The sequence below is a fragment of the Apus apus genome, chromosome Z (genome assembly GCF_020740795.1).
Source record: "Apus apus isolate bApuApu2 chromosome Z, bApuApu2.pri.cur, whole genome shotgun sequence".
NCBI classification, from domain to species: Eukaryota; Metazoa; Chordata; class Aves; order Apodiformes; family Apodidae; genus Apus; species Apus apus.
Genome location: NC_067312.1, coordinates 46,522,252 through 46,534,718, shown reverse-complemented (window position 1 = coordinate 46,534,718; position 12,467 = coordinate 46,522,252). Strand labels below are relative to the sequence as shown.

General features: G+C 37.1%; 1 protein-coding gene across 13 annotated transcripts in view; it reads right to left on the bottom strand.

Annotated features, from left to right (window-relative positions):
• CDC14B (cell division cycle 14B) overlaps nt 1-12,467 on the bottom strand; it is a 56,265-nt gene that overhangs the window by 4,640 nt on the left and 39,158 nt on the right. For 3 of the 13 annotated variants that reach the window (XM_051642793.1, XM_051642794.1, XM_051642805.1), the window contains exon 13: nt 10,637-10,782. The exons of 3 other annotated variants lie outside the window; for them this stretch is intronic. In XM_051642793.1, coding sequence (XP_051498753.1) covers nt 10,671-10,782 — 112 coding nt within the window. In that variant the 3' untranslated portion in view covers nt 10,637-10,670. Of the gene's footprint in view, nt 1-135; nt 221-3,718; nt 3,836-10,636; nt 10,783-12,467 lie in introns of those variants that run through there. 7 more of the 13 variants (XM_051642798.1, XM_051642799.1, XM_051642801.1 and 4 more) reach the window with 5 other exon arrangements.

The following is a 12,467-nucleotide window of genomic DNA, read 5'->3' as shown; positions in this document are numbered from 1 at the left end:
AATGAGAAAATGCTACTTCAAAGAAAGAAGATAAAAGCCACTGTATTTAAGAACACAGCAATACTGATTGTAAAGGAAGCGCAGACAGGTCTGATCAGAGAAAATATGAATAAACGTTCTGTTTCATACAGAAATGCAACAGAGAATTCCAAGTACCATAATTTCATCAGCACATTTGCTGTAAAGCATTCTTTTTCTTCTCTTCCTCTGAGGTAGCAGACTGCAGGAAAAGTAGAAAGAATATAGTACAGAAACATTAATTTTTAAAGCTCCGAAATGGTGCAGGTGGTTTTCAGTGTTTGAACAAGAGTGCAGAAGGTTGCTTTATAATTCCCAGCAATGCAAAAGTATACGAGATTTTTAAAGCATACTCCTCTTTGTTATTTTTAGTGATACATCTCTCTGGTTAAAAGACATAAAGCAATCTAGTTTTCCTAAGTTTCTCTCCATGCTCCCCATCAACTACTTACTATATACATACATAATGCTAATTCTGTTATGTGTGGTAACACAGAAGAGATGGCTTCATTTGTGTCTTACTATGATTCAGTTGGTTTGGATCGGATGGATGCACCTTGTTAAAATACAAACATGAGCTTCTCAGCAATGGGCAAATGTACAAGGAAGATGTCTTAACTAGAGAAACACAGGCATCAGGATCAGTTTCAATATCAGTTCTGGTCTGGTAATGCTCTAGGTAGGCAATTTCTTGCAGTTCAACAACAGTGTTATTTCAGTCACAAGATGTAATGTGTTACATCTGCCAGTACTTTCATAGATGGCAGCTGACATCTAGAGATGTTCCACAAAGGAAATGCAGTGGACGTTAAGGATTGAATTTCCCTAAATTATCTTTGCAAAGCCAGAATAAGAGTGTTTTGGCCACAAATGGCTGTGTTTGCTGAAAAAGTAATTCTGAGGCCATTCTGTGACAGTGTTTCCAACAGTCTGAAGGATGAAGTGGCAAAGGAATTACCCTGCTCTGTGTTAGGATGGGTCACAAATGTGATTCATCTACAGTAAGAATTTACTAAAATGACCTACAGCATCAACAAATGAGATTAATGTAAAAATGCTCCAGGATGTTTCCACTGGAACATATCACACAGGAAAATGAAAGAATAAGGGTACACAGTACTATCAGGAGTTCAGAGAAGGCAACAAGGTCTAGAAAAAGACAGGAGTTGGGCAGGTTAGGGCATGATCTCAATTTTGTAATAGTAATTATTCTCCTTTACTCTGAAAGGAGTAGATGTACTCCTTTTTCTGAAATAGGTCTGTCATTTTGAGCACTGTGAGGAAATGCAAACTGCTTGGACTTCAAGAAATTACAATAAAAGAGATTAAGAAAAAAAGAGATGCTTTAAAAAAAAAAGTGAGGTTTTGCCAAATGCTACAGGAAAAGTAAAAGAACACCTACAGGACTAGCAGAAAGAGATTGCATTCTAAGTGCATGCAATTGTATAATCATACCAAAATACCCTTTAGAGGGAGCAACACCCAATTAACCTTCTCAGATGACAAAATTATTAAGAACTCCACAACTGTGACAAAACTATTTAAGATAAATTTGATTCTTGGATCCAAGCTTAAAGTGACTGAAATTCTTTGACCTCAAAAGTTAGAAAAAAGAAACAGCATATGGAATTAAATATTTGAGGTAGAAGTTTTAGAAAAATCCATTAAAATATGAAGTAGTTTATGAAGTTTAAGATCAACCTGATACTTCTCAGAGTCACAAATCTGGAATACACCTAAAGAACTTATTTCAAAATAGCTTGATCTGAGGAAAACCAGATGGCCTCCCTTGGTAAAAGGACTAACACATAAGGAGTAAACAGGATGGCATTGCTTAGCATAGATAAGGCTTGGAATGTATAGATAAGGCTTGGATTGTGAGGGAGGGTGTTATGTGAGAGGAGGTTCCCACAGAAACTTGCTGAGAAAGCAAGAACGCGGTGCAGACCCCAGAAAGGAATGCTGAGAGGTGAAAAGTGCACAGCGAGGAAGACATACAGCCTTCATCCCAGAGACCCTCACCCACGACCACCAGAAGACTCTGTGCAGGTCCAACAAGGAGGAGCTCGGGGGGGGGGGGGGGGGGGGGGGGGGGGGCGCGGGGGCAACTATGATAATGATTTCCGGGAACTAATTGTAATAACCCCTCCCTATCCTCGGACACCTAATGTATATGCAACAACACGGATGAATATGTATTACTTTGTGTCATATCATGAGCTTGCCAACAGCTCTAGGGTGTGCACGCTTGTGGAGGACCGATCCCCTGTGCACCCAGGGCTGAATAAACATACCTCCTTTATAACCTTACTGGTTGTAAAGTCGTTATTCCACACGTCAAGCTGAGATCTTATATGAACTGTATTTTAGGAATGTTATTTTCTCCTAAGGATAGATATTCTCATCTCACACAGCACAAAGGTGACCTTAGAGCTGCGTTTTCCAGGAACTGAAAATCTGTGTTCAATTACAACTGTGCATTTGTACAGCAATGAAGAGCTGCAACAAACTTAAAACTGAGAGAGACAAAGAATAAAAACAGCAGGCAAAATCCCATCAATCTGTCTGGGCCAAAACTGACATAGTGAAAATGAAGCAAAAAAGAGGGAAAAAAACCAACCAAACAGGTAAACCCAGAAAAACACTTCAGATTTTTAGTAATACACGCATTTAAAGAAAAAGATACTGTTACGTGAATCAAAATGTAATTCATAGAGCCACTGCTTAAAAGTCTCCTACTAGAATTTACAGAGTCTGCTATTAATGACTATTTCCATTGCCTGATAGAGTGACTATTTCTGAACTTTGTTATCTTCAAGGTAACAGAATGAGGAAGGGAAAAAAGCTGCACAAGAACTTGGAATTTTCAGTAATATTTATAAATTAAGCTAATTACTACTTGTGTTATTTGCCACTCTTGCCAACAAAAGTAAGTCTCTTCAGCACCTGACAGACCATTCAAAAGTCTTTTGATATATAAGTTAGTCCAAGTCCAGTCTTAACTGCTGGAGATTGCTTGGAAATAGTTTTAAGCTACACCCCCAAGGCTCATCTTTGATAATGACTTGCTGTAGAGTGGCATGAACACATGCACACACAAAGAAACACAGCAGTAGTGTGGCTATATGCTTCTGGGCCAAAAGGCACTTTCAGTCTTGCATAAATCCACCCAAATTTAAAATTTTATTAAGCTTTACCAAACTGGTTCAATTTGGATTAACAGCCATACTCTCAGTACAAAATCTCACACCAGTATACACATGCATTTTATATACTTCACCTCTCCACAACTACTGCAGTTCAGTTGTCCATAAAATTACTTCTAGTTTTGACTTCATGTACTGAGTAATAATTGACTTAATGCTGTGAACAACTTTTTCACCTCTTACTCCAGGCAGAGGTTTATTAAGACACTTTTTTGTTACCAAAATCCCTCACCTTCAATAATTCTGACTCACATTAGGAATTACAATATAAAATTCTCAAAGTTGGAAGACTGAGCAACATAAACAAATTACATAATATTGAAGGTTCAAATATTCTCAGTATATGACATAAACCATAAAATTGTTTCTCATTTCCCACTGCTAGGAGGAGGAGTTGAACTGTTGCAAAAGATCCTGTCAGCAATGGTTATGCCACCTCTAAGTATTTTTGCCTAGAGAACACTTACTGTATCTGTAAAGAGGGTAACTCTCACCTTTTTTAACTGTTTTTTCTTGCAGCAGACCTGGTAGTTCTTTTAGTAATGTCTGTACTGTCAGATATGCTAGGTTCAGAGGTTTTATTTTTCTGAACACTGGAGTGCAGAATTACTCTGAAAAGAGTAGGAAAAAAGAAAGATTATATAACATGGAAGTTTCTAGGAAAACACTGAAAAGAGACTATTACAGTTGCAGCAGATATAACAAATATCAGCTGGCTTTTCACAAATCGTTCTGAAAAGCAAATTGTTCTGCCTGAAACATCTTTCTCTTTATAACCTTCTTGTTATAATTATGGTAATACAAGTTGTTTTACTAGGAGCTGTGCAGTTTATTTTGTTGGGTTTTGTTGTTTATTTTTCTTTCAAACCATTTATTAAATTAATGGTTTTGAATTTCCTCTTAGGTTCTTGGAAGATAAAAAGCTAAGAAATTGTATTTTAAATTACTGCAACAACAAGAAGATAAAATCTGAAGTATGCAAAAACATACATTATCTTCCAGACTGACACAGGAATTAATAAAGAAAAAAATTTGACTAAATGAATTTGTAAAGTTTGAAGTCTAAATCTCCTGCAATTAAACATGAGATACTCCCTTCAAACACAGTAGACTGTATTTGTCAGCATATGCTGACATTTTGTGCTTACATGGAATTATTACACTACACTCATAACTCAGCTTTTAATGCTTGTTATGCTCAACCCCTTCTCATATTGAGTAATTCCAAACCAGGCAGATAAACCCTACTGTTGCTCGCATCAACAGCAAAAGAACTCCAGACTGTAATGCAAAGAACTATTTTTAGACACAAGCCAATTGGATCATAGGGGAGATCATGTCTTCTGTATTCCTAAATACTTGTAGTGACATTATGGTACTACGGAGACAAAAAGCGACAACTGGACAACTGAGTCTACAGATACCTATTTAGTGCATCATTTTATGTGTGTTTCCCAGTAATTCCATCTATGCAAGTTTCTAACTATAAAAGTATGCATCATTTTAGAGATTCAGAACTAAGAGTAACTTAGCGATTACTTCCCCCATCCTCCACCCCCCCACACCCTGTTATTAAACTAATTTTCAGGGGCTTCGCTAAGTCTATGTTGGCAGAATATAGTGGATTGGAAATCAAAATCTTCATTAAGTTGTATAAATTGAAGCCTGGCTGAACAACAACATGAAGAAACTGCTTTCAAGGAATCCTAGATGAAACATAAAATGTTAACTGCTGGGGCAAAAGCGCACAGACGTACATGGCAGAAAATACGAATATTTTCATACTCAAGTAACACATTCACCAAAAACAGAAATGGGAAAAAAACCCCACCCTAAGCAGTTCACTGTTTGATACCAGAATTAGAATATGCATCAGAGATAACACTATTACATCTAAAATTAATTATTTACAGCAATAAAAATGATCAGCAACCTAATTTACCACATACTTCTAGGTTGTTTAGCAAACATATGACCACAGAACTGCAAAGTTCCAGTATTGTAAATTTCTATTAAACAAACCTCTCTTTATATTTTGGACTTGCAAAAGTCCAAATAAAACAGTCTTCTCTTCCTCCAAGGTAAGATACAACATTACAATGGCAAGTGCTATCAAAATGTGAAGCAAATTCTACTATAAAAACAACATACTGAAAGCTAGAGGAATCAGTTATTCAAGAGGCTAAAAACAAAACCCAGCTACTTTCAACACCCTACCATGCTTCTGTAGACAATACAGATTCTTCTAAGAAAAATCAGTTTTCCTTTCATGACTAAGGTGAAAAGGTTAAAAACCTGGAAGTTCACTTTATAATTTCTGTTGTGCTAGTAAAGTAGTTCTAACAAGTTCTAATATTAAAATTATGTTTTCAGTGCCACAGCTGTCATACAACATGAACAAATTTGGGCTACTGCACTTTCAACTAAGCTTTAAAAATTACCCCAGTGGTGAAAACAGACCTTTTATCTGTGCCACTAGACACTGAATGAAAAGGTTCAAAGCTGGCTTACACCCCTAACATTTAGTCACTGAAATATAAGCATGACCAAATCATGGCACATGCTGGTTTATTAGTGCTCATGCAGACAGAAATATGGAAAAACCATGTTTTATCCCTAAATACATATATAGTGTCTCTCCATATAAAATGCATATAATGTACATATAAGACATTACAGCATCTTTCCAATGCCTGAAGAGGGCCTACAAGAAAGCTGGGGAAAGACTTTTTGTATGGGCATGTGGCAAGAGGACAAGGGGCAATGGTTTAAAACTTGAGGAGGGGAGATTTAGATTAGATATTAGGAGGAAATTCTTTACTATGAGGGTGGTGAGGCACTGCAACAGGTCAGCCAGGGAGGTTGTGGAAACCCCATCCCTGAAGGTATTCAAGGCAAGGTTGGATGGGGCTCTGAGCAACCTGATCTAGTGGGAGGTGTCCCTGCCTGCACAGGGGTGTTGGATCTAAATGATCTTTAAGATCCCTTCCAACCCCAACCTTTCTGTGATTCTATGTTTCTATGAAAAGGATGTAAAAGTTATTGCAGTGTGAGCTAATGGTTATAATATTTCTCTTGTAGGTGTCTATTCTTCCAGACACCAGGTCAGTATACATAGCTTAAACCTACACACTTACCTAATATGAACTGAAACACCATGAGCTGTTAAGATACCATCTTACACACACTTGAATATTCATCTTTTCAACTGTCCTGGTTTGAGCCAGGATGAAGCCAATTTTCGTTTTACTGATTTTTTTTTTTTTTTTTCCTTCAGAAAGCTTTCTTTTAACTAGCAGCAAGTGTTCCAGCTAGTGGACTGATAACACTGGAATATCTACAAGACTCCAAGGTCGCATCTTTGCTCTGCTGGCTCAGGCACTAGTGGGAGAAGGAGACCCCGTCCCATAGCGGGCCGGACTAGACAGACAGCAAAATTGACCAAAGTATTCCATTCCATACATACGCTCAGAGGAAGGTCAGAGATCACAGAAGACAACTTCCTTCCTGCTTCTTCTTCCCTTCCATCCATGGGCAGCGTCCAGAGAGGACTTCATCTATCCATCACCATTGATCCCCAGGCTTGTGCATTCCTGACCCTCATAACTCTGCCCTAAACCCCTACCTGCTCTGTTGCTCTCTCCAGCAGCAGTGCAGGACATTTCAAGACTGTTCACAGCTAAGGAGAGTGCCATGGGAACTGCTGAGGGTGGAGGGAGGCAATAGGCTTTTGCACATTTCTGAACACATTTGTATATAATTTTACATGTTTTCTTTTATCATTAGTGTTTAAAGCTGTCTAGTTTAGTTTTCAATCCAGAAAAGTCTCTCTCTCTGTAACTTTTATCTCTCCTTCCCTACCCTGGGGGAGGGGATTGAGAGCATTGCTGTCTCTAATTTAATTGTCTATCCTGAGTCAAACTGTGACAGCAACATATCATAGGTATATATTACTTCTCACACTATTTAATTTTATCTGCTCAGAGAAATAAAAGAGATTCCAAATAGGAATGTGACTCAGAAAAACAGTCAGCATATATAATTGCACCTTAAAACCAAACCAACCATATTATCCTCTTAAGATTGCTGTATTTACCAAAGGGTAGGGAGAGAAGGAGCTGGCTTATGGGATCAGCCGAGAGCCAGATGTGAGCATGGTAGAACCTTTTAACATCATCTGCTCCTCAGTAGAGATAGATGTCTTTTTTACATCTTAGCAATACACAACTTCACATGGCTACCGAAGAGTAAAGATTAATTGAAATCCCTGTGAACAAAATATTTGTTCAATGATCAAACAGACACGGTTAAATAAGACTAAAATTCTACACTTCACGGCTGTTAACACCTCAAGGAAAACAGACAAGGTCCCATTTACACCATCATCTGACATGGTGCTACAACTAAACAGAGCCAGAATTGCCTTCAGGCTCAACAACTGTCATTTTAGCAGCAGCAACCATGCTATCAAAGCTTTTATCAGAATGCTACTGCGTACATGTTTAAGGTAAGAGAAGCTATCTTTAATGTATGTAATTTTGATTTGAGCTAACTAGACTAGCAATCTCACTTGACAACATATTCAATACATAGGCTTTATAACAGACATGAGATAAGGCCACAGTAAAGAAAACCCTCCCAAAATCTCAGCACTTGAAAAAAAAAACAAACAAACAAAAAGAGAAGCCCAAACTGTATTTGAGAAGGCTAAGTTCCTCAGGACCTCTACCTTACTGCTTTATAACTGTTCACATAAAATAGGATGTCATGCTGCACATGACAACAACCAACTTCCAGAAACACCAGCCGAAATTGCATCTGATGTACACAGAAGTTTTCTAATGCACTGAAATACAGTTTTAAAAGAAAAGCAGAACATTTCCTGAACACAGGCTACAGGACTCTCTAACAGCCACGCTTCTAAAATAGGTAATCCATATATTGTATGAATTTTTCATCTTCAATTAATCTGTAATGGAAGCATAACTTAGTAGTTCTGAACCTCCTGTAACCTCCAAACACCACACTAGTTTATACACTGCTTTCTTATTCAAGCTAATATATTCGCTTTTAAACAAATAAAAACATGCTTAAATGGAAAGATGATCATCTTTTAAACCACTCACAACTTTTTTTCTCCATTTAACTCAGAGTGGGGTGGGGAGACAGGTACACCATCAGGACAGAAAAGCCCAAACCCCCAACCCAAGACTAAAAGCCATAAAACTTGAAATGCCAGAAAGTTCATAGATCTTGGAGAGAAATCAATCCACACAACAAGCTTTTTTACAGGAAAAATTATTATAGTATCCTAGGGATGGGATGAGGGGAAGAGAGGTTACACAGAAGATTGTCTTCTCTGACCTGTGATGGGCTTTTTGTTCTTGCCAATGTTACCTATTTTATGAGGTCTGTCAGTTGCAATATTGCTTTCTCCATCATCACCTCATGAAAGCAGCCTGACACCTCTAGCACTGTTCCAAGTAGTTGATAGGCAACAAGTGACTGATAATCTTCAATTTAAAAGGCTCCAGCCAACAGGAGTGACAGGCTAGCCCAGAATAATTCATGATCCTGATTGGTAATTTGTTCTCTTAAAACACAGGGGACAATAGCTGAGAGAATGTTAGTCTAGCTTTTAAGAAAAGCTTAAGCATTTTCTCTTTCTGGACATAAACACTGTGTGATTGTCAATCCTGAATATGAGGCAGCAGCATCAGTAACCCCACTGCTTGCATTGTGACACATTTACCCACATCAAACCATCTTTTCTCTTTCTCTCTAGAAAGCGAGTTTTTAGACAGAACACAGAAACTGTAACCAAAAGAAAGGATGATAGTTGAGTGAAACTGATCTTACAGTACAGGAAAACAAAGGACAGAATTTATTTTTTTTATGTTTTTTTTTGAGCAGTGTTTTAAGTTTAGCTCTTCTAGTCTGTTTAGAAATGTAAGGTTTGACTTCTGGAAAACACTGGAACAAGAAATACTGCTACATTTGGTGTGAAACTTTGAAAACAAGTCTCTCATTTAAGTATGTTCTTTGAAAAAGTTGTATGTCAATGAAAAAAAAACAAAACAAAACAAAAAAACAAAGCAGAACAGTTGAAGAGATTGTTGAAGATTGAACAGTTGTGTTGTTTTGGTTTTATCTCCAAAATAAAAGATTCAGATGACCTCTGCTGAGACTAATATGATAACTAAGTTGTCCACAAGTCCCCCAGTTCTCATTCTTTAGTTATTATGTCCCTTACTTTAGCAGAGAGTCCCATGCTTATTAAAAGTATGGCCAAAAAGTTGCAAAGCCAAAGGTAGGAAGGGTGGGGTAAGAAACTCTTAACCTTAATGTTCTGCCAGGAAAGAATGCCTTTTCTTATTTAATAGTTTGGTGTAAAGCCCTCTTTCTGACCTATTTTTTCTCTGAGAGCACCAAAGTTTCAAGCATTCACCCAAAGCAACCATTTTGCTTTGATGGCAGGGGTGGTGGAGGTACCAAGCAAGAAGTTCTTGTCTGGGCTTCCTGGGAGTTCTTTGTGCTGTTGAAGTGGGGTTTTTTTGGCCAAAAGATGGAAGTTGTCATTTGATGAAAACACTGCACCTTTTAAGTGAAAGAGAGGCACAAGAATCCCTTCAGCCACTCTGACAAAAGCAGAGTGACAAAGCTGAAAACAGTACTCAAGGAAGTAATATGTTTTCAATGCTTTACTCAGCTGCTGAATCCTTGTTACAGAACTAAGGGATTTAACTAGTCTCACAGAGCTTTATAAAAAAATCAGTGAGAACAAAGGAAGATGAAACCAGATTGGCTGAGAGACAAGTGAGCCTTGACCTAATACTGCAACATACCTCAATTGTCTCTTGTGTTAAAGAGGAAAAAAGAAGTCTCATTTTACTTCCTCTTATGGCAACTAATATTATAATCTCTTAGAAAAAAACAAAGACCTGCTGATAGTTCTAATAAATCCTAATTCCTGGCACTTCATGTGAGTAAACCCATCCTTTGGTAAACTAAGCTCCTTTGCAAGTTCATGCATTTCAAAGTAAGACTGGAGCAAACATCTTCATTTGCAAAATGCAAAAGATAGGATCATATTTTAAAGCAGTACTTTTTCCTTTTTACAAATAATAGTTTTCCTTATATAGTTTTGCTTATTTGCAGGAGCATGCATATAAGAAAGGCTTCAAAATTATATATTATCATAACTATAAAAGCTCTGCAGCTTTTTGTGTTGCAAGCCAGCCATAAAAATCACCCACTTATTCCAAATAATATATACAAAAATATAACACCATAGCAGTGAAATTTACTCTTGCAACAAAGCCAGTAAGAAACATGATATGAAAACATGCATTTATGAGACACGCTAGACAGAAAGCATGAGCTATTGTAGAGAAATGGAATGGGACACTTACACAGTGGCTCTCTCTCAGGGGGTCCTGATGGTTACTATGTTCTTAAACCATCTAGACAGAATAGCAGGCTGGGCAGAAGGGAGCCACATACAATCCACCAGATGACAATGCTACACAGTGTAGACACCAGCATAGCTACGAGCCATCTAAAAAGGGGTTGGAGGGGGAGGAAAAGATGAACAAAATTTCAAAAGCAAAAGCTATCGGTGCATTTAAGCTTGTTTCAAGTTCTTCAAAAGCATATTGCTCTGTAACTTTTGCCAAGCATTTTCTTACTTTCTATGACTGAACAATCCATGCAACCATAAGTTGCCGAATATAGTATCCGCATGTTTACTGGAATCAATGCAAATTTTCTCAAATCCTCACTGTAGTTTATTCGAAAGAAAGTCTGTGTCACTCTTTTGAAAGTAAGTACATGCCAGAGCAGTACATCTCTGATCACTTGCTGCCAAATGGAGTTTGATCAGCCTGTATACATACCTCCTACTTCACAATCATATGAAACATTAGATCAGACCCAGATCAGTTTGTAGGTACAATTTACATAAACACCCAGATGACGAGGTAATTAACTTCCTGTGTTCAAAGTGGCAAAAGCTAATTCAGAATCCTTTGCCAAAGCTGCAGAACATTGCTAATTAGAACATACACAAAGTATCCATTCATCAAAGCACACAGTTTATACAACCAACTCCAATAAACATCAACAACCATTATACACAAATCCCTTACATAAGCAGTGTCTCTAGCCATTTTTCTGTGAAATAAAACTACATAAAAGATTTAGAAGCATATTTTTTTTTGCTTAGATAGAATTAATATCATTTCAAGATTAGTTATTTTTAAGAGTCTGAACTAAAAGGGAAAAAGGACTGACACTTCTTCTAGTAGCAAAGACTTCTGACTCAGGTAAAGCAGCTAAATATTCCTAGTGATATTTTGATTTAATGCGAGTAAAAAAAAAAATGTAAGAATTTATTTTTCACCAAATTATTTCACGAGAAGCTGAAAACCACAAAAATATCTCAGGTGAATGGGAGGACGGAAATTTTAACTCCCTGGGTCACAGTGCACATTATAAAAAAAAAAACCAAAAAACTATAAGCTCTAGATCAATTATTTTTCCTCCAATGGAAGTACAAGCTAGCTAATTTTTATTACAGCATGTTGCAGAATGCTTCATGAATGGAACAGTATTTTGATAGTTGACAGGGTTTCTGCATATTAAGACAATTTCTCTGAGTAGAGTATCATACAGTTTACATTCATTCTGTGGAAGATAATAAGCAAGATCTTTCACAACTTTTATTTACACGACTTAAAGCATCTTTTATTATGAAACTAAGGCACTATATGCTGTAGAAACTAATGTGGAAAGCAGCTGTTTTTTTGCTATGCTATTTGAGGTATCTGAAGTGATGTTGTTTTGGGTTTCCTTTAAGTCAGTTTGGTACAGGCTTTGTTCTAAATTTGTTGTTTATATATGTCTGTTTATATAATTATTAGTACAAACAAAAGATAATATTTTAAAAGAAATGCAGAATTCATATATATCAATGTGTGAGGTTTTCCAAAGATACAGTCCTTCACCTTCAGAATATTTATACTATATACACCTCACTTTTTGTAAAGGTCTAATGACACTGTTTGGCCTTTTTAAAAACTGAAAAATAAGACCAGCAGCATCATTCCCTATAGAAAGACAGCACAACAAAAGCCAAATTGCCTTTGGTCTGACTCTGATGCTGGGTTATTTGCAAAAATCTGATAGTCAGGGGTCACCTGTCCTTTCCCAGCAATCAAATTACATCCATATATATCTTGTAAG